At 39.2% G+C, this 21,367-nt stretch overlaps 2 protein-coding genes across 2 annotated transcripts; both read right to left on the bottom strand.

Moving 5' to 3' along the window:
- Positions 1–1,943: 1,943 nt before the first annotated feature.
- Positions 1,944–5,853, bottom strand: LOC128400413 (vomeronasal type-2 receptor 26-like). The gene is made up of 3 exons (XM_053362597.1): positions 5,505–5,853; positions 3,809–3,973; positions 1,944–2,845 (listed from the first exon to the last, which is right to left on the bottom strand). Exons 1-3 carry the CDS (start codon positions 5,851–5,853, stop codon positions 1,944–1,946), a joined length of 1,416 nt encoding a protein of 471 aa, XP_053218572.1.
- A 7,844-nt stretch (positions 5,854–13,697) lies between these two features.
- LOC128400412 (vomeronasal type-2 receptor 26-like) lies at positions 13,698–20,794 on the bottom strand. Its single transcript, XM_053362596.1, has 4 exons — positions 20,577–20,794; positions 19,742–20,051; positions 18,001–18,739; positions 13,698–14,599 (listed from the first exon to the last, which is right to left on the bottom strand). The coding sequence occupies exons 1-4, from the start codon at positions 20,792–20,794 to the stop codon at positions 13,698–13,700; spliced, it is 2,169 nt and encodes a 722-aa protein (XP_053218571.1).
- Positions 20,795–21,367: the final 573 nt, after the last annotated feature.

Genomic DNA, 21,367 nt, shown 5'->3' with positions numbered 1-21,367 from the left:
CTTAGCATTACATTAGGAAGAAAAGGGGGAAAGAGGTGTAGGGGGGAAAGGCGAGTGGGGGTGGGTTCAGGTGGCAATGTTTCTATTTTACTTAATATATGTGTGGGGTTTTGTGTCAGCATCGCTTGTGCAGGTTCCTTGCTATTCGCTTGTGTTCCTTTGGTGGTGAGAGAGGTTGGGCTTGGCCTAGGGTGTGGTCTTTTGTTTGTGATTGGTTGTGGTGAGCGTTATTTTCATGTGTGAGGGGTAGATGGGTGTTGTTCACTTGCTTCACCAGTGGAAGATGGTGCAACCCCAGACCTGTGAGTTTCCTTCTAGCCAGGCCTAACTCTCTCCTTAAGTGCTCTTACAGTTACAGTCATACCTCATGTCACGGACACTTCAGGTTACGTCTTTTCAGGTTGCGTCCCGTGGTGACCCGGAAGTACGGGAAAGGGTTACTTCTGGGTTTCGCCACTCGCGCATGCGCAGAAGCGCTAATCACACTTCTCACATGCGCACAAGCACCAAATTGCACCACATACCTGCGCAGATATTGCGCTTCAGGTTGCACTCTTTTCAGGTTGTGAATGGGCCTCCAGAACGGATCCTGTTTGCAACCAGAGGTACCACTGTACTTCACTGCAGCCTTCATCTCCTCCCTCCTCAGCATAATTTCCATTACTCATCCACTCGGTGCCCCCACCTTTATCCCTCTTTTTGTTTGGTCAATATCCACTTCAGATCCTCTCATGCCTTCTCCTAGCTTGTCTCTTCCCCTCTTGCCTGCACAGCATTCCTCAATCCTGAGTATCATTGTATCTCCCAGCTACTTCTTTAAATCTCCCAACTAAAAAAGGTGTTGGTTTTCATAATCCACCACACCACTTCTAGGTTGCCAGGCTTGGTGTTTGTGTGGTCCTCCTTTCTATCAACTCCCTGAACCCTCCGTGGCTATTCTTCCCCTTCACATGGCAGGGAGGAGAGGGAAGGAACCAAGGTGAACCATTCCAACTGATATAGAGTCCTGCTCTGGCTCATTATTTCTACATCCCTTATAGTCTTTAGAATCTCTTTCCTCTCCCAATTACTTCAAACAATTCTCCCCAGAAAATCCTCAGAACAGTACTGAAAAAAGCCTTTCCATGCCCTCTGGCAATCCCTAAAGGAAAAACAGGGTTGTGCTATTCTGGGCACCCTAAAGGGGACTTTACTACACAAATTATATAAACCTTCACTGAGGATGATTTCGCTGAATGTTAGAAACTGAATTTAACACACACACACATCCCGTATAGGGTCAGGATTTCCCAGAGCTCTTTAGCAGTCTTTTTTTAAAAAAAAATGCCTTTTGGAGGATTGTCTTCCCAAAAAAGGCAATGGAAATCTTTCCAGAAATATGAAGTTGATTATACTACACTAAGAAAATGTAGAAGAAAGAAAACACATGACTCAGGAATCTTTGGAAGCTACTATATTTAGCTTCTCCCAGTTCCTTCAGTATAAATCCCTATTCTAAATATATTGATTGCTATGGTATATTTCAATCATTGGTGTTCATATGAAATTGATTTACCTTGTATTTCAATTACATGTGGCTATAATTTATAATAGGCTTTGCACTGGTAAACCATTTAAAAGTTTTTTGAGCCACAAGCAATTTAAATGCTTGGGACCCTCAGAATGAGGAATCCTATGAGTTGATAATTGTGTCTAATTCGAGGTAGGATTACAGTGAACAGTTAAATAGGAAATTCTCCATTCAAATGCAGGAGATGTCAGCAAACTAAAGTGAGAACCAAATTGAAATGAAATATTTCTGGCCAAACAATGCATACAAGAATTTAAGGAAAGACGTTTGCTTAAGCAAGAACCCATAACTGAATTCTTATGACATCCCTACCACCAGAATTTCCATTGAACTACATACACAAGCAGAAAGAAACATATGCACTCATGTTCTTTTACTTTTTTCTGCTGATTAGTTGTTCCCTGGTGTTCAGCTCAGGTCTGAATATAATAATGTAGCATTTAGGGGAAAAGATGCAACCCAGTAATCCAGCACCAGAGGACAAGATGGAAAAGATCTCTACAGCTACCATATATTTTCCTTTGGTGCTCAGATAGGTGGGAACAAAGGACAACCAAACACTACAAAACACCAGCAAGCTGAAAGTGATAAATTTGGCCTCATTGAAACTATCAGGTAACTTCCTGGCCAGGAAAGCCAAGATGAAGCTGACAATGGCCAGCAAACCCATATAGACTAAGACACCATAAAACATGGCCACTGAACCCTCATTACATTCAAGTATGATTTCCCCATGCAGTGAGTGCATATCCGTATCTGGGAATGGAGGGGATGTACTTAACCAAAGAGTACCTATGCAAGCCTGAATACAGGAGCAGAAAAGGACAATAGCATTTGCCAGCCTTTTCCCTATCCATTTCCTCATACTTGATCCTGGTTTGGTTGCCATGAATGCCAGAAGCACGGTAATTGTTTTTGCCAAAACACTGGAAAGGGCCACAGAAAAGATGATGCTAAAAGTGATTTGTCGGAGAAGGCAGGTCACCTTTCCAGGCTTTCCAATGAAGAGAAAGGAGCAAAGGAAACAAAGCAGGAGGGAGATGAGAAGGATGTAGGTGAGAGTCTGATTGTTGGCTTTGACTATGGAAGTATTATTGTGCTTCATAAAAGTTCCAAGCACGAATAATGTGATCAGAGAGAAGATAATGGTCAAAATAACTAAGATGAGTCCTAAATCTTCTTTATAAGAGAGGTAGCTTGGGACCTTGGGAATGCATTGGGTTTGGCCACTGTTGGGATACTCATCTTTTGGACATTTCACACAGGCATCCATATCTGAAATAAAGGACGAGCTGTTTAAATATTTCAGACATTGATCAATATATAGCTAAAGCATTGTTCTTAAGCTAAGCAAAGTTCTTAACTTTTTCAGGGTCACAGACCTCTTTTAGATTCTTATGATGCACACCCTCCTTTGAAATAAATGCTAATATAAAGAGATAAACAGAAATGTTTGCATTCAATTTATTCAATTGCTTGGGAATCCCCCAGCCCCATAGAGAAAATGTAAAAACAATCTTAGGAATGTTTGATGTTCTTCATGCAACAGTAAAACATTGGGTGGTTCTGCTATACTGTCAATTTATTCTGTTCTTTCTTTGAAGTCTTAATCCTGGAAGCTGTATTGCAAGATTATCAAAGTGGCAAAGAAATAATGGTGAGATTATCCTGAAAATGTAGGTGATATTATCGTCTGGCTACGTAAAATAAACTTCAAGGCTGGGATTCCACAAGTGCAGGCTTTTCAGTGCTGCTGAGGAACAAATGTTCCACAATGAGTTCTCACATCCAATATTGAATATGCAGAAAGCAGAAATGTCCTATACTATGCATTTACTAAAATAATTTATAACCCGCTCTTCATCGAAATGAGATTATAAAAATCAATTAAATGAAATAATATTAAAAACAGAGTATATACTTGAACTGCCATATGGTCCACTAGGAAACATTTATTTTGTATACCCTATTGTGACTGGAAAAATATTGGAAAGACTGTCGGTGGTTGTGGAACTACCTGGCAAGAGAGCTTGACACCAACCCTGTGAGGTTGCTTAGATGGACACAAATTCACTCGGTCCCAAACTCTTTGAAACTCTTAACAATTAATAGTAAGTTCTTTTCTTATTTGTTTAATATTTTGCATTGCAAACTACCTCCATGTGCATTCAAGGGATTACACTTTATGTTGTGTCATGGAAATGCAAATAATATAGTTGTGCCCACTATTTCTCCCACCTTTATACTGAGAAATCATTCCTTCTGGACAGGGAGCACAATCATAGCAGCAAAATTTCTCTCCTTCCTTCTTTTTCCTGCTGTAGCCAGGATAGCAGTAGTCATTGCACACAGAAAGGGGAAGCACCTGTATAGAAACATTAAAGAGAGAATAGTAATGAGTGCCTAATAGATCACACAAAAAAGCAGGTTGGAAGAAAAAGGAAATCCCCAAGTGAGAGCAGGGAGGGTTTACCTTTATCTGTGTTGCCTAGTTAAGATTTACCTTGTATGTTTCTTTTTCTGTTCCTCTTTTTGCTTTTGTTTTTATTGGCTAGAATGTGTCCTTGAAATTTTATATTGCCTCATCAATGCATCTACAGAGAGACGTATGTTTGGTAGTGTATTTAGAAAACTATATAGCTCCTTAAATATGGAAATATCTATTAAAATGTAAAGGGTCTATTAAAGACCTAGGCCTTTAACCTGAAACCAATTCATGAAATAAGTAATTTATTTATTTACTGGAGGAGAGGAAAGATAAAGCATATAATAGGAATCCATCAAAATTAGAACTGCAATATTATGTTCAAAAAGGTTCATGAAATAATAAAACAAATGCTTCAAAGCATTTGAAAATTTTGAGTCAAAACATCAAATGCCTCAGAGCTGTGTCTCACCTGATTAAAAACTTTATGCCACACAATCTTATCATCATTGATGCTTAACTGTTTTCCTAAAGGTGCCTGAGAGTCCAGTCTTCCAACTTTGACCCTAAATAATGAACCATTTGGAGAAATAATCCAGTTTGTTACATCAAAACCTATAATTAATTCTCCATAATCATCAAAACACACTGAATCCCCAGCACTATTGTTGAACAACATGGTCCTTAGAAAGTGATGGACCTAGATAGAAAGAAAGTATCAGCAAAGAGAGGACTGTTTCAAAACTCTTCAACAATGTATGTGGTGATTTCATTCATTGGGCAGTCATTCTTGTTCTTGAATTGGAAACCTTATATGATTATCTGATATTTCTAATGATCATTGCTCTCCATAAGTTGCAAGTTGGTAGGTGACAATGAATTGAGATAACAATATATTGTCATAACACCACTAATATTTATCATAATGGATTTCCAAAAGGGGAAAATCCCCTGAAAGGAAATGAAAACCCCCACATTAAAAAGAATTGTATCATGCACACTTAGAATTAATTGTGTTTCCTGAAGAAAACATAGTGTTTTTAAAAAGTTTAGTTGTAATTACCTGCCATGGTAGCACATTCTGAAAAAACAGTTCCTGTCTTTCTCCCAACTTTCTATATTTGGAACTGGATTTGTAAATGGCTTGCAAAGCATGAGCCACAGCATTGACAGCATTGTAGACATTGTAGCTGTGGCCAGTCATTTCCATTTCAAACAAGGTCCCAGGAAGACTCTCCAGCTTCTCTCCTCCAGAGCAGTATTTCATTTCCTGATGTTGCATATTAGACATTTCTAATGAACAGCTGAATGCCTGTTCCCAAAAGTCCTGGATAAAACCATCTCCGTGGGCCAATGAAGGTCTTAGCATCTGAAGGAAATTTTGAAATCCCAAGGGCTGATTTGAGTGAACTGTGAAAGATATGGAACCATGGAAGGTTTGTAAATCCCAAATCTTCTGAATGGAGTGTGATGCAAAATCCCAGTGGGATGTAATAATCCACACTTTACCCAGAGGGGGCAAGTCCACCAAGGGTGCTAGAAACAACATCATTCTTAGAACTTGAAAGGATGGAGGTTCTCCATATACAAAGAATACATTGGCTTTTCTTTCAAACATAATGAGATAGGCATCCAAGTGCTGAAAAAACCAGTCTAGCATCTCATCCATATAACTCCATTTTGGAATGTTTACTATGAAGTCATAACAGATGCCATTCTGGGTAAGCATTGGTACTATTGTCTGTAAAAACCTGTTCCCTTTGTCATCATCCACAGCAAAAAGCCCAACCCAGGTCCATCTGAAATGCTGAAGTAACAGCACAATTCCTTTGTACTGCTGGGCTTCATTGGGGACCATCTGGTACAAAAATGGAAATAGCATCTTTGTACTTTGTACTGGTAAAAATGATCCATAAGTGAGCTGTAAAAATATATATGAATATTTCTCAGATGGATTACAAGAGAATAGTAAATCAATATGTTGCTGTTGGTCCTGTAGGCCATCTAGTTCAATATCCTTTTGAAAACACGAATCACAGTTTCTGAAATAAATGGATATTTCATTTGTCCTATCATTGAAGTATTTAAAGTGTGGATACTTAAACAAGTACCACCTTTACAGCAGAGCAAAAGAAATCTTTGGAATTTTCTATTTGAAAAGTTTGTAATGTTTCACCTTGAACTCATTTTCAAGAGACACATTTCTTTCATGCTTTCCTATATGATGTGTTTTTTTCCATACTTCTGGCCATATTCACTCACCTCCTCTTAACCCATTCTGAAATGAGTGCATTATTATTTAAATATGCCAATTAGAACTGGACACAGTAGTCAACATGAGGTCTTCCTAGTGCAAAAGGAAGTGGAATTGAAATTATTGGAGCCTTGGAAACTGTGGGTTTTATGCAGATAAACCCAAATGAATGGGCTAAAAGTAGTCATGTTGAATAATTTCAGTGTTTCTGCTCTAAATATGATTAGCATTGGATCCAATTCCTTGATTCTTTTAATTCAGCCTAAACTTGAATTTATCTGTTTACAGGCACATCCCAAAGCTCACATATATCTAATGTTTATACCCCCATGCACAGAGATTACCTGTGGAGTCTTGTGAATTGCGGAAATGGTGGCCACATTGGCAGAGATTCCAGAGAGGCATCCTCCAACAATAGCTATCAATTTATTCTGATTTTGACACTTGAAGTTAGGAGAAAATCTTTTTTGTTTAGAAAGTAGGCTGAGGGTGGCCTTATATGTCATCCTAGCACTGTAGTAGCTATTGAGAATGTGTAATCCCAGAGAAATGTTTGGTAAGATGTTGGGGTTCTCATTTATCTCTTTTACAGCAAAGGCTAAGGCCAGGGTGTGCTGGTAGTTCTTAGGCATTGAACTGTAATGTAGGTTACAGCTATTTAATAAATCAACAGTGACAGAAGCAATAAAACAAATTTGTATTCTTCCTTTGTCATCTGCATCTGTTCAAGACTATAGTGAAGCTGCTACCCTTAGAAGATAATAAACTCAAAATAAAATGAAAATCAAGTATCTTGTTTAAAAAAGAACTAAATGTGCAAAATGTTCCTGGACATCTCATACCTTAAAAAAGCATAAAAGAAGAAAGTAGATATTAAACACCCACAACCAAATTTGAGGACACTCACAACTGGTAACAATTTCCTTAGTAATCAAATTTATTATCTCCCTTAACATATTTTGCCATATACATAAAGGATTTCATATCAGTTTAAATGATATATATATATTGGTTTGGTAGCTATATATTTTGCTTAATTATCCACATTTTTATATATATATTATGCTTATTAGCATGTAAAGAACAACATATTTTAATCAAAAAGATTTTATTACTTATATTATATGTGAAATACACCATAAATTGATGTTATATCTAGTAATTAAGATTGGCTCATTTATTATCTGGATATATTAGTGCTACTCGAGATCATCTATGATTAGGCGAGGAAAAGAGACGATTACAAGTAGAGTGTAGAATCACAAGGATTAAAATATTCTATATACATTTGAAAACCATACCACGGTTACTTAGGGCCAATTAAAAAAAACCTTTAAAAACCCACAAACCCCTATAATATTTTATCTGTTCACATTTAAATTTATTTCAAAGCGCTGCAATGAACCTATCACACACACAAAGTCTCCTTAGACAGTGAGGTATGAATTTTTCCTATGTAATCTGGGAGTCAGCTGGATAAATTACAGCCTAAAAGCAACTGGAACAATTAAACAACAACTGTTTCTAAAATATAATAATGTGAGATGAAAGCACAGTATGATTAAATAAATCATGTGTGGGACAGAGATGGAGGTGAAGGATGAAGGATCAAAAGTCTTGAAAAATAAGAATCAGTGTGGCCAACAATAGAGAAGGACATATTCCTTGATGAGGTAATTCCGTAGAGGAAAACAGAAATGCACCAGATCCATTCATTTCACTTACACTTGTTAGGGAAAGCTTATTATTTCCTTGTGCTTAGCAATGTTATCTAGAAAATAAAGCACATATTAACCACTCCAATCATGGCCAGCATATCATTTGCAAATAAATGCAGTATTCCTTAAATATGTGTTCCTGGTAATTAGGGCCTGAACATATTACAAAAAAGTGAGGGGGGGGGAGCAGGGAGATGGTGTCTTACATAGGTTCATGAGTCACAATATGTGTAGGCTGCTCCAAGAGAGAAAGTAAATCATAGAGGTAGAAGACTTGAGAAACAATCCCACCAATCACAAGGTCCCCTGGCTGGAAAAATTCATGAGGAATAGAGAGCAGATCATCACGAATGCTGCAATTAATAAAATGTGACTTGCATACAGTATGACACAACAGGAGAAGCAGCAACACCATCGCCGTCATGATCCTGTTGGCAAAACCACCCATCTAAATGGCAGTTTTGAAAGCCGCAGTTGCTACAGCCTTAAATGATAATGCTCTGGCTGGGTGGATCTACAACTTGGTCTGTTATGGAATGTGGGTGCCAGTACCCTTCCCCCCCCCTAGTTCAGGGTTTCTAAAATTGCTGCTTGTGGACCACCAGTGGTGTGCATGCTTCGTACAGGCTGTCCACAGCATGTATAATTTGAATTCTATAGAATTCTATAGAATTCAAGCTGCAATACAATAAAATATAGGATTCAAATTAAAAGAAGTGGCCCATGGTGGGGGGATGACTACTGTTCTAGTTATATTGTTCCTCTGTTTTTTCTCTTTGAGCTGGATCAAGAATAAGTTAGTTGAATGTGACCCCCACTGATATAAGTGGGAGTCATACAGTCTAGATCCAGATCTTTATCCCCTCACTTTACTTTGAGTGATTTTTTTCTTTTGTTTTCTTTTGATTTTGTTCTAAAGAAGAATAATAAGCTAGTGGAAATATATCCTAACATATAAATGAGAGATGATCTAACAGAAGAATGACAGAGCCCTGCCTCTACCTAGATCTAATTCTGAAGAATACAAGTATTTTATATTTCTTCTTCAGATACTTGTTTTTGATCTTGCTAGCATGTGCTGATTTTCAACTGCATAAACCAGTAATTCTGACAGTTATAATTATCATTTCCCCAATGTGTCATCGACTTCCGACATTGTATCATGAATAACAAAATTGGTAGAAGTCCCCACCCCCTCTTTGTCAGACACTTTCACCTCTTATGGGATAAAAAATAGCTAGTTTTATGTAGATCCAGATCTGTCCAGTTCATCCATGGTCATTCATATTTGGCATAAATTGAAAGCCCAGTCTGGGGGAGTTGAGAGTCATAATTTGTCATGTTGATGGTTACATTTTTATCAACAGATTATTCCCCAATATTGTTTGCCCCACATATATTTACTGATAGTTAATTTAAGTAAGATTCTTTATCATTGCAGTACTGATAACGTTCATGATTTTAACATAAGACAGGTGTATGTTTTCTGGAAAAGAGGCTGATACTCTAAATGTTGTGCATTGTATGTATCAGGGAGTAGGTTCCATAATATGAATTTAAGGACCCTGGAAATATATTTTTCATGTCTTTTAACTCAGTCCAGTGACTAGCAAAGGATCTGCTACATTTTCAGCCAAGCTCGTTTATCAGCTTTGCTGCCAGTGATCCTTTGTTCTGCTCCCTGTGGGCAGGGAAGGTCCACAGAAGTTATATTACAGGAATTTAATTTTGAGGTTGCCAATGCATAGATCACAGTATCTAGGCTACTGGAATAGTTATATCCAGTTTGCCCGATGAAGAAGGTTTAAGGTGCTTCTTGCTGCTTACATCACTTGGGCTTTCCATTACAGAGATGGATCCACAACACCCCCAGACTTTGTACTTGTTCCTTCAGAAGGAGTACAACCCCCTCAGAACAGGTAAATCTCCCAATCTCTAAACTTGGGACCTGACAAACCACTGTGCCTCTACCCTACTAGGATTTAACTTCTGATATTTGGCCTTCAGTCAGCCCACCACTGCAGTCAGCCCACCTACCTTTTGGGGGTCTGACTGGCAACTGCTGACTCTGATGTAACAGTGGAATAGAGCTGAGTTCCAGCAACACACTGATGACTCCTTTCCACATATGCCTTCTCCCTCTCAACCTTACTTAGCACCCCATAATTGGTGGAAGCTTACAAAACTGGCACTGGATATATGTAAAGTATTCCTGTAACCACCCACCCCCACCCAGAATTTTAGACTACAGTTCTGTGCTCTCGTCTAGCATATAGCCAACATACGAATGACAACAGTGTTTATTGCTGTTCCCTTGCCTCACCACTGGGAGAAGGTGAAAACCCAGTCCTGTTGAGTTCTCTCCTCACAGATCAACTTGTTTAGCCTTCAAGGCAGGCCTAACTCTCTCTTTACCTTTACAGTTACTTCACTGCAACCCTCTTCTCCTCTCTCATTGGCATAATTTCAATTACCTATCCTCTCTTCTGCCCCCACCTTTCTCCCTCTTTTTGTTTGGTCAATATCCAAGTCAGATCCTCTTATGCCTTCTCCTGGCTGGTCTATTCCTCCTGTCTCTGGGCAGCATTCCTCAACCTTGAGTGTCATTTTATCTCCCAGCTGCATTTTTATCTCCCAACTAAAAAAAATTTGGTTCTCATAATCGACCACTGCAACTCCAAGTTGCCAGGCTTGGTGTTTGTGTGTTCCTCCTCTTTAGAAACTGCTTGCATCCACAATGGCTACTGTCCCCCTTCACATATCAGGGAGGAGAGGGAAGAAACCAACAAGAACCATTCCAGTTGATATAGAGTCCTGCTCTGGTACATTATTTTTACATACCTTGAAGTCTTTGTTGTCTTTCCTCTCTGAATTACTTCAAACAATTCTCCTCAGAAAATCCCTAGAACTCCACTCAAAGAAAGCCCCTCCACCTCATATAGCAGTCCCTAAAAGAAAAATGGGACTGTGCTCCGGAAACCCCCAAAGTGAATTTTGAATAGTGCTTATATTATAGGAACTGTCATTGAATTATTATGTGAATTGAGGTGAGTGAGGGTTATTTTACTGAAAGATAAAATCTCCATTTCATGATTTTTATTATTTTAAAATTCACTTTTGGTTGTGCATTTCCCAGAGCTCCTCCCAGAGCTTTTAAATTGGTTTTGTACTTTTAAATCACCCACAAAAAAGCCGCACCTTTAAATTTCAAGGGGGAAAAAGACAATACCCGAATATAAACCGCTCTCTTGAAATTCCACAGGCACTCAAACCCTTAAATGGCAAATGTAGAAGAAAATCCTATTGGTATTACAGAGGCCCCACAGGGTACTACAGAGGCCCCGCAAGTGGGTTAAACACCTGTTCGCAGCACCGTAAAAGCAAATAAAAAATCAATACCCTGTTACCTTGGTTGTCGAACTTAATGTGTTCCAGGAGCCCTTTCTGCTTCTGAAACATTCAACAACCAAGGCTCAATGGTTGGCAAGCCCCATTGAGAAAAAAGAGAAACACGATCCAAGGGAAAAGGGAGAGAGTGCACCTCTCCTTGTGTATATATGGCCCAGCAAAGGCAAATGGGAGGAGGGGAGGCTGAGGAGGGGTGGTCCTGTTTGCCCCTTAATCTCTTGCAGGCAGGGGAAGTGACTGGGATCCAGGCTCATCCAACCTTGTGAAGGTGCCGAGTCATTGATTGCAGGTAGGGGTAGGAAGGGTGTGCCTCCAGACAGCTCCATGGAATGAGATGGGACAAATTCCACTTCCAAAATCTGGGAGCCTCCCTCTTTAATTCCTAGCCAGGCTTTTGGACTCCTGCTCCACCCATAGGGAAGATGGGGGGAGGAAGGGATCCAGGTTTGTGGGGTTGTGGGAACTTATGTCCAAAAAGAACCTGTGGTGGCATGGAAGTAGGATTGAGGAGATGCCATATCACACACACCTGCCCCTACCCCATAATTAAAACTGAAATGGTTAGTGTGGCAAAGCACATTGAGAAAAAAGAGAAACATTTGTAAATGGAAGCAGTTGCTTCCGGGTTGTCAGAGTTCAGGAGCCAAAAGGTTTGACTTCTGAGATGTTTGACTTCCAAGATTCCACTGTACTGCACTGTAAAATAAAGTAAAAGCAATAAATGACATTAGAAATAATTGCACAACAGTCTCAAGCTCGTAAATTGGCAATAAAACATTTTTTTGGTTCCGTTTTACGATATGTCTGTTTCAGCAGCGATATTGTAAAAACCAATTTTTGTCACGTTGCGAATTTAAGTCACACTTTAAATTTTCATGGTCAGAATTTCAGGGGGAAAACTGCGGCTTATATTTGGGCCAATACGGTAAGTCATAGGGCTCCCCCTTCTGGTGGTTTACCCTTAGTTTGACTCCCTGCAGATGGGCGGGAGTCAAGATATAGTTGGGCTTCAGCAAATGTCTAAGCCAAACCGCTCACATCTGTAACCAATAAAGTTGTTGCATGTTTTAGTCCCTTAACCTAAATACATGTGTCCTTGTGTTAACAACAACAACAACCATTTATTATTTATACCCCACCCATATGGTTGGGTTTCCTCAGCCACTCTCGGCGGCTTCCAACAAAAGATTAAAAATACATTAAAAAATCAGTCATTAAAAACTTCCCTAAACAGGGTTTATTAAACAATAGGGAACTACAGGACATGGGGCCTTGGCACGTAAAGCATGAGACTTAATCTCAGGGTTCTTGGTTTAAGCCCAATGCAGGGCAAACGATTCCTGCATTGTAGGGAATTGGACTAGATAACCCTTGTGGTGTGGTCCCTTCCAGCTCTACAATTCTAAGATTCCTCAGACAACCCCCAGAACTCTACTCAAAGACTGCCCTTCCACCTCCTATGGCAGTCCCTAGAGAACAAAAGGGGTTGTGCTCTGGGCACTCTAAAGGGGACTTCAATACTCAAATTATATAAGGGGGTCAGTGAATTATAATGTGAATGGAAGTGATTCAGGGTGATTTTGCTGGTAGTTAAAAGCTTCATTTAACTTTTTTAGTTTTATTTATTAAAAACCCAATATGGGATGGGGGCTTCCCGGAGCTCTTTAACACCTTTTTATTGTTATGCTTTTTGGAGGATGGCCCTTTACAGTAGATATGAAGTTGCTAACGCTATGCTAAGAATATGTGGAAGCAAGAAAACACAGGAATCTCTTAAAGTTGCTATATTTTGCTTCTCCCAGTTCCTCCCCTCCAGTATAAAATGTTGCTATATCTATTTTGATTAATATGCTCTTTAAAAAAATATGTTCACTGTACAGTTTAATGATTGGTGTTCAGATGACATTGATTTACTGTGCATTGTAATTACATGTGGCTATATTGTATCATTGGTTTTGTACTTAAGTCATTTGGGCGAATAATGCCAGCACTGATCATGTGTATGTGGATATGCATGCAAACACATTTTTATAGACATTTTTTCTAAACCATTTAAATGATTGGGACCCGCACAAGGAAGAATCATCAGAGTTGATAACTGTGCCTTCATTCAAGTTAGGATTCCACTGACCAGTTAAACAGGAATTGTTTTAACCGACCAAAGTGAGAACCAAGTTGAAATGGAATGCATATAAGAATTTAAGGACAGATGTTTGCTCAAGCAAGTAGACATCACCAATTTCTTATAAAATCCCTCCCACCAGCATTTCAAATGAACTACATACACAAGCAGAAAAAAACAAAATATGCACTCATGTTCTTTTACTTTTTTCTGCTGATTAGTTGTTCCCTGGTGTTCAGCTCAGGTCTGAATATAATAATGTAGCATTTAGGGGAAAAGATGCAACCCAGTAATCCAGCACCAGAGGACAAGATGGAAAAGATCTCCACAGCTACCATATATTTTCCTTTGGTGCTCAGATAAGTGGAAACAAAGGACAACCAAACACTACAAAACACCAGCAGGCTGAAAGTGATAAATTTGGTCTCATTGAAACTGTCAGGTAGCTTCCTGGCAAGGAAAGCCAAGATGAAGTTGACAATGGCCAACAAACCCATATAGACTAAGACACCATAAAACATGGTCACTGAACCCTCATTACATTCAAGTATGATTTCCCCATGCAGCGAGTGCATATCTGTATCTGGGAATGGAGGAGATGTACTTAACCAAAGAGTGCCAAGGGAAGCCTGAATACAGGAGCAGAAAAGGACAATAGAATTTGCTAGCCTTTTCCCTATCCATTTCCTCATCCTGGATCCCGGTTTGGTTGCCATGAATGCCAGAAGCACAGTAATGGTTTTTGCCAAAACACTGGAAAGGGCCACAGAAAAGATGATGCTAAAAGTGATTTGTCGGAGAAGGCAGGTCACCTTTTGAGGCTGTCCAATGAAGAGAAAGGAGCAGAGGAAACAAAGCAGGAGGGAGATGAGAAGGGTGTAGGTGAGAGTCCAATTGTTGGCTTTGACTATGGGAGTGTTATTGTGCTTTATAAAAGTCCCAAGGATGAATGTTGTGATCAGAGAGAAGATAATGCTCAAGATAATGGTCAAGAGTCCTAAATCTTCTTTATAAGAGAGGTAGCTTGGGACCTTGGGAATGCATTGAGTTTGGCCACTCTTGGGATACTCATCTTCTGGACATTTCACACAGGCATCCATATCTGGAATAAAATAAGATCTATTTAAATATTTCTGACATTGATCAATATATAGGTAAAGCATTGGTTCTTAACCTTTTCAGGGTTATAGACCTCCTTAAAGATCCTAGAAGCTGTATTGCAGGATTATCAAATTGGAGAAAACATATTGGTGAAATTATCCTCAAATTGTAGGGGATATTATCATCAGTTTGTGTAAAATAAACTCCAAGACTCAGTTTCCACAAGTGCAAGCTTTTCAGTGTTTCTGAGGAACAAATGTTCCACAATGAGTGCTCACATCTGATATTGGATATGCAGAAAGATTATAAAAATCTATTAAATGAAACAATATTAAAAGCACAGTATCCTTTTGAAATGCCAGAAGGTACACTAGGAAAAGGTTCTTTTGGATATCGGAAATGGAAAGTTCTTGGAATGACGGTCAGTGACTATGGAACTACCTGGAAAGGCATTGTGGCGTTTGCCCTCCTAGGTGTGTGACATCATACTGCGTTCATAAGGAAAGAGTTAACTAATTGTAAAATGACTAACCAATGGGAACCCAAGTTTAATCATAGAATCATAGAGTTGGAAGAGACCACAAGGGCCATCGAGTCCAACCCCCTGCCAAGCAGGAAACACCATCAGAGCACTCCTGACATATGGTTGTCAAGCCTCTGCTTAAAGACCTCCAAAGAAGGAGACTCCACCACACTCCTTGGCAGCAAATTCCACTGTCAAACAGCTCTTACTGTCAGGCAGTTCTTCCTAATGTTTAGGTGGAATCTTCTTTCTTGTAGTTTGGAACCATTGCTCCGTGTCCTCTTCTCTGGAGCAGCAGAAAACAACCTTTCTCCCTCCTCTATGTGACGTCCTTTTATATATTTGAACATGGCTATCATATCACCCCTTAACCTCCTCTTCTCCAGGCTAAACATGCCCAGCTCCCTTAGCCGTTCCTCATAAGGCATCGTTTCCAGGCCTTTGACCATTTGGGTTGCCCTCCTCTGGACACGTTCCAGTTTGTCAGTGTCCTTCTTGAACTGTGGTGCCCAGAACTGGACACAGTACTCCAGGTGAGGTCTGACCAGAGCAGAATACAGTGGCACTATTACTTCCCTTGATCTAGATGCTATACTCCTATTGATGCAGCCCAGAATTGCATTGGCTTTTTTAGCTGTCGCGTCACACTATTGGCTCATGTCAAGTTTGGAGTTAAGAGTTACAGTTAGAGTTGTTGAGAAGACAGTCTGGAGTTAGAAGAGACAGAGAGGATAAGTCTGTGGGCTGGGCTAGTCTGATGTGAGAGAGTGAGAGATTTTGTTAAGAGGAGTCAGTCAATCAGTTGAGATAATCAGTCAGAAGGTATTAGAAAGGTATAGGGCGGTAAAGAAACTAGAGTTAAGATACTGACAGGAATAATATCTGAGAAATCATAAACTTGTTAATGTTAATAAAATAAACTTGTTTTTTTGGTTCAAATTTTAACAACTGTCTGGACTCAGTGTTTTACCTGAGAGTAAGGGGTTGGTGGCAGCAGGGAAGTGGGCACAGTGGTGGCACAGAGATCAATAGACCATTAAACGTCCGGGGACCCTTTGTGATCGCCACAGGCATCCTTGCACCAACCCTTTGAGGTTGCTTAGACTGAGAGATAGTGATGAACACAAATTTACTCAGTCCCACACTCTTTGAAACTCTTAAAAATTAATAGTTATGTTTTTATTTTTTGTTTAAAATTTTGCATTGCAAGATACCTCCATATGCATTCAAGAGGTTACACTTAATGGTGTAACTCCCACCTTTATACTTAGATATCATCCCTTCTGGACATGGAGTACAATCATAGCAGCAAAATTTCTCTCCTTCCTTCTTTTTCCTGCTGTATCCAGGATAGCAGCAGTCATTGCACACAGAAAGCGGAAGCACGTGTACAGAAACACTAAAGAGAGATTAGTAATGAGAGCATAAGAGATCACACACAAAAGCAGGTTTGGAGAAGAAAGGACAATTACCAACTTAGAGCAGGGAGGGTTCACCTCTCTGGTGTTGTCTAGTTAAGATTTAGGTGTGGAGAGGACTTTGTATGTTTCATTTTCTGTTCCAGTTTTTTGTTTTTGTTTTCATTGGCTAGATTGTGTCCTTGAACTTTTATATTGCCACCTCCCTGCAACTACAGAGAGATGTATGTTTGGTAGTGTACATAGAACCTATAGTTTTCAAATAGGTGGATATACCTCTCTAAAATATGGAAATATCTATTAAAATGAAAAGGGTCCATTAAAGATAATACAGTGATACCTCAGGTTACATACGCTTCAGGTTACACACTCCGCTAACCCAGAAATAGTGCTTCAGGTTAAGAACTTTGCTTCAGGATAAGAACAGAAATAGGGCTCCGGCAGCACGGCTGCAGCAGGAGGCCCCGTTAGCTAAAGTGGGGCTTCAGGTTAAGAACAGTTTCAGGTTAAGTACGGACCTCCGGAACAAATTAAATACTTAACCTGAGGTACCACTGTATGTAGCCCCTTAACCCGAAATCTATTCATGAAATAAACAATTTATTTATTAGGGGAGATGTAAAAAGAGCATATAATAGGAATTCATGAAAATTTGAACTAGAATATAATATTTTTTTCACAAAGATTAATGAAATAATAAAACATCCTGTGGGATTTCACGAAAATTAAAGTTGGAAGGTAGTTAGAAGCCTTCAAATCCTTTGAATTTTTTTAGTGAAAACATCAAATGCCACAGAACTGTGTCTCACCTTATTAAAAACTTTATGCCACACAATTTGATCATCATTTATGCTTAATTCTTTTCCTAAAGGTGCCTGAGGATCCAGTCTTCCAACTTTGACCCTAAACAACGAACCATTCGGGGAAATAATCCAGTTTGTTACATCAAAACCTGTAACTAATTCTCCATTATAATCAAAACACACTAAAGCCCCAGCACTATTGTTGAACAACATGGTCCTTAGAAAATGATGGACCTAGATAGAAAGAAACTATCAACAAAGCAACGACTGTTTCAAAATTCTTCAACAATGAATGCGGCCACTTCATCTATTGGGCACTCACTCATGTCTTATTATTGAACTGTAAACCTTAAATGATTATTTGATATTTATAACAATCATTACTTTCCATATGCACCAAGTTGGTGGGTGACTATGAACTGAAATAACAATATTTTATCATGGGATCACTACTACTTATAATGGATTTCCAAAAGGGGGAAAAACCTGAAAGGAAATGCAAACCACCACAGGCACACAAATTGTATCGTGCACACTTAGAATTCCTTGTGCTTCCTGAAGAAAACATAGTTTTTTTAAAAAAAATGTTTGGTTGTAATTTCCTGCCATGGTTGCACATTCTGAAAAAACAGTCCCTGTCTTTCTCCCAACTTCCTACCTTTGGAACTGGATTTGTAAACGGCTTGCAAAGCATGAGCCACAGCATAGACAGCATTGTAGACATTGTAGCTGTGGCCAGTCATTTCCATTTCAAACAAGGTCCCAGGAAGACTCTCCAGCTTCTTTCCTCCAGAGCAGTATTTCCTTTCCTGATGCTGCCCATTAGCCATTTGTAATGAACAGTTGAATGCCTGTTCCCAAAAGTCCTGGATAAAACCATCTCCTTGGGCCCATGAAGGTCTTAGGATCTGAATGAAATTTTGGAATCCCAATGGCTGATCTGAGTGAACTGTGAAGGATATGGAACCATGGAAGGTTTGTAAATCCCAAATCTTTTGAATAGAGTGTGATGCAAAATCCCAGTGGGATGTAATAATCCACACTTTACCCAGAGGGGGCAAGTTCACCAAGGGTATTACAAAAACTAGTGTTCTTAGAACTTGAAAGGATGGAGGTTCCCCATATACAAAGAATACATTGGCTTTTGTTTCAAACATAATGAGATAGGTATCCATGTTCTTTAAAAACCTATCTAGCATCTCATCCATATAACTCCATTTTGGAATGTTTACTATGAAGTCATAACAGATGCCATTCTGGGTAAGCATTGGCACTATTGTCTGTAAAAACCTGTTCCCTTTGTCATCATCCACGGCAAAAAGCCCAACCCAGGTCCATCTGAAATGCTGAAGTAACTGGACAAGTCCTTTGTGCTGCTGGGCTTCATTGGGGACCATCTGGTACAAGAATGGGAAAAGCATTTTTGCACTTTGTACTGGTAAAAATGATCCATAAGTGAGCTGTAATAAAATCCATGAATATTTCTCAGAAAGATTACAAGAGAATAGTAAATCAATATTTTGGAGTTGGTCCTGTAAGCAATCTAGTTCAATATCCTTTTGAAAGCCAAAATCACATGCAACAAATGGCTGTTTGATTTGTCCTATCATTGAAGTAATTTTACTTCAGTTGTTGAATCTTAAACAAGTACCACATTTGGGGCAGCACAAAATGAATCTTTGACCTCTTCTGTGTGGCAACTGTTTAAGTCTTTGAAGTGTTTTGCAATGTTGCACCTTGAACTCATTTTCAAGAGATACATTTCTTTCACCCTTTCCTATATGATATGCTTTCCATATTCTGCCCATGTTTACTGGCCTCCTATTAACCCATTTTGAAATTAGAAGAAGAAGAGTAGTAGTTTGGATTTGATATCCCGCCTTTCACTCCCCTTCAGGAGTCTCAAAGCAGCTAACAATCTCCTTTCCCTTCCTCCCCCACAACAAACACTCTATGAGGTGAGTGGGGCTGAGAGACTTCAAAGAAGTGTGACTGGCCCAAGGTCACCCAGCAGCTGTATGTGGAGGAGCGGAGACGCGAACCCGGTTCCCCAGATTACATGACTACCGCTCTTAACCACTACACCACACTGGCTCTCATTAATGCATTCTTATTTAAGTGTGCCAATTGGGATGGGAAACAGTATTCAACATGCGGCCTTACTAGTGCAAAAGGAAGTATAATTGAATTTTTTGGAGATTTGAAAACAATGGGTTGTATCCAGTTAACTGTACATCCAGTTAGTTATGTTGAATAATCTGAGTGCATTTTAAGAATATTAGTATTGAATCCAGCTCCTTGGTTCTTTCAATTCAGCCTAAACTTTAATTTATCTGTTTACAGGCACATCACAAAGCTCACATATATCTAATGTTCATACCCCTATGCACATAGATTACCTGTGGAGTCTTGTAAATTGCTGAAATGGTGGTCACATTGGCAGAGATTCCAGAGAGGCATCCTCCAACAATAGCCATCAGTTTGTTCTGATTTTGACACTTGAAGTTAGGAGAAAATCTTTGCTGTTTTGAAAGCAGGCTTAGAGTGGCCTTATAGGTCATCCTAGCAGAGTAGTAGCTATTGAGAATGTGGAATCCTAGAGAAATGTTTGGTAATATGTTGGGGTTCTCATTTATCTCTTTTACAGCAAAGACTAAGGCCAGGATGTGCTGGTAGTTCTTGGGCACGGAACTGTAATGTAGGTTACAGCTATTTAATAAAACAACAGTGACAGAAGCAATAAAAACACATTTGTATTCTTCATTTGTCATCTGTTTGTGTTCAAGACTGCAGTGAAACTGCTACCCTTAGAAGAAAACAAACTCAAACTCAAAGTAGAATGAAAATGAAAATGAAATATCATGTGTGAGGTAAAGATAGAGGTGAAGGATGAGGGAGCAAAAAGTCTTGAAAAATAAGAATTACTGTGGCCAAAAAATGCATAACAGCATATTTCTTGATGAGGTAATTCTGCAGAGGAAAAGAGAAATGTACTAGATCCATGCATTTCACTGTCACTTGGGAGGGAAAGCTTATTAATAATGCCTTGTGCTTAGCAATGTTATCAGGAAGGTAAAATATTTATTAACAACTCCCAGCATTGACAAAATATCATTTTTTTAAACACCCACCATAAATAAATGCAATATTCCTCAAATATGTGTTCCTTGTAATTAGGGTCTGAACATATTACAAAAAAAGTGAAGGGAGGGGAGCAGGGAGATGGTGTCTTACATAGGTTCATGAGTCACAATATGTGTAGGCTGCTCCAAGAGAGAAAGTAAATCATAGACATAGAAGACTTGAGAAACAATCCCACCAATCACAAAGTCCCCTGGCTGGAAAAATTCATGAGGAATAGAGAGCAGATCATCACGAATGCTGCAATTAATAAAATGTGACTTGCATACAGCATGACACAGCAGTATAAGCAGCAACACCATCACCGTCATGATCCTGTTGGCAAATCTACTCATTCAAATGGTGGTTTTGAAAGTCTCCATGGCTACAGCCACAATTGAAGGGTGGATAATACTCTGGGTGCATAGATTTACAACTTTGTCTATTATGGAATGTGGGTGCCAGTACCAGTTTTTTCTAGTTCAGGGTTTCTAAAATTGCTGTTTGTGGACCACCAGTGGTGTGCATACTTCGTTCAGGCTGTCCACAGCATGTCTGTAACAAACAATTATTATCTGAATTCTATAGAATTCATGCTGGAATACAATAAAATAGAGGTTTCAAAATAAAAGAAGTGGCCCATGCTTGGGGGGGGGGGGTCTACTGTCCTAGTTATATTGTTCCTCTGTTTTTTCGCTTTGAGGTGGATCAAGAATAAGTTAGTGGAATGTGACTCCCGCTGATATCGGTGGGTCTCATGCAATCTAGATCCTAGTCTCCTCCCTTTACTTTGATGGTAGTGGGTTTTTTTTTTGTTTTTTAAGAAAATATATATCTGCTTGTGGAAATATATCCTAACAAATAAGTGAGAGATTTTTTAACAGAAGAGTGACAGAGCCCTGCCT

This window comes from Podarcis raffonei, chromosome 13, assembly GCF_027172205.1.
Source record: "Podarcis raffonei isolate rPodRaf1 chromosome 13, rPodRaf1.pri, whole genome shotgun sequence".
In the NCBI taxonomy this organism is placed as follows: domain Eukaryota; kingdom Metazoa; phylum Chordata; class Lepidosauria; order Squamata; family Lacertidae; genus Podarcis; species Podarcis raffonei.
The sequence above is the reverse complement of the archived record's forward strand: the minus strand, read 5'-3'. Positions and strand labels throughout refer to the sequence as shown.

What these genes read in the sequence shown, in the direction of transcription:
- LOC128400412 (XM_053362596.1), bottom strand. Translation starts at nt 20,794, where the DNA reads ATGACGGTGATGGTGTTGCTGCTTATACTGCTGTGTCATGCTGTATGC. An exon ending in ATTGTGACTCATGAACCTAT is followed by an intron (nt 20,052 to 20,576) that starts GTAAGACACCAT and finishes TTTATTAAATAG; the next exon opens with CTGTAACCTACATTACAGTT. An exon ending in TTACAAATCCAGTTCCAAAG is followed by an intron (nt 14,600 to 18,000) that starts GTAGGAAGTTGG and finishes ATTTTATTCCAG; the next exon opens with ATATGGATGCCTGTGTGAAA.
- LOC128400413 (XM_053362597.1), bottom strand. Translation starts at nt 5,853, where the DNA reads ATGGTCCCCAATGAAGCCCAGCAGTACAAAGGAATTGTGCTGTTACTT. An exon ending in GGTGGACTTGCCCCCTCTGG is followed by an intron (nt 3,974 to 5,504) that starts GTAAAGTGTGGA and finishes GTGATCTATTAG; the next exon opens with GCACTCATTACTATTCTCTC. An exon ending in AATGATTTCTCAGTATAAAG is followed by an intron (nt 2,846 to 3,808) that starts GTGGGAGAAATA and finishes CCTTTATTTCAG; the next exon opens with ATATGGATGCCTGTGTGAAA.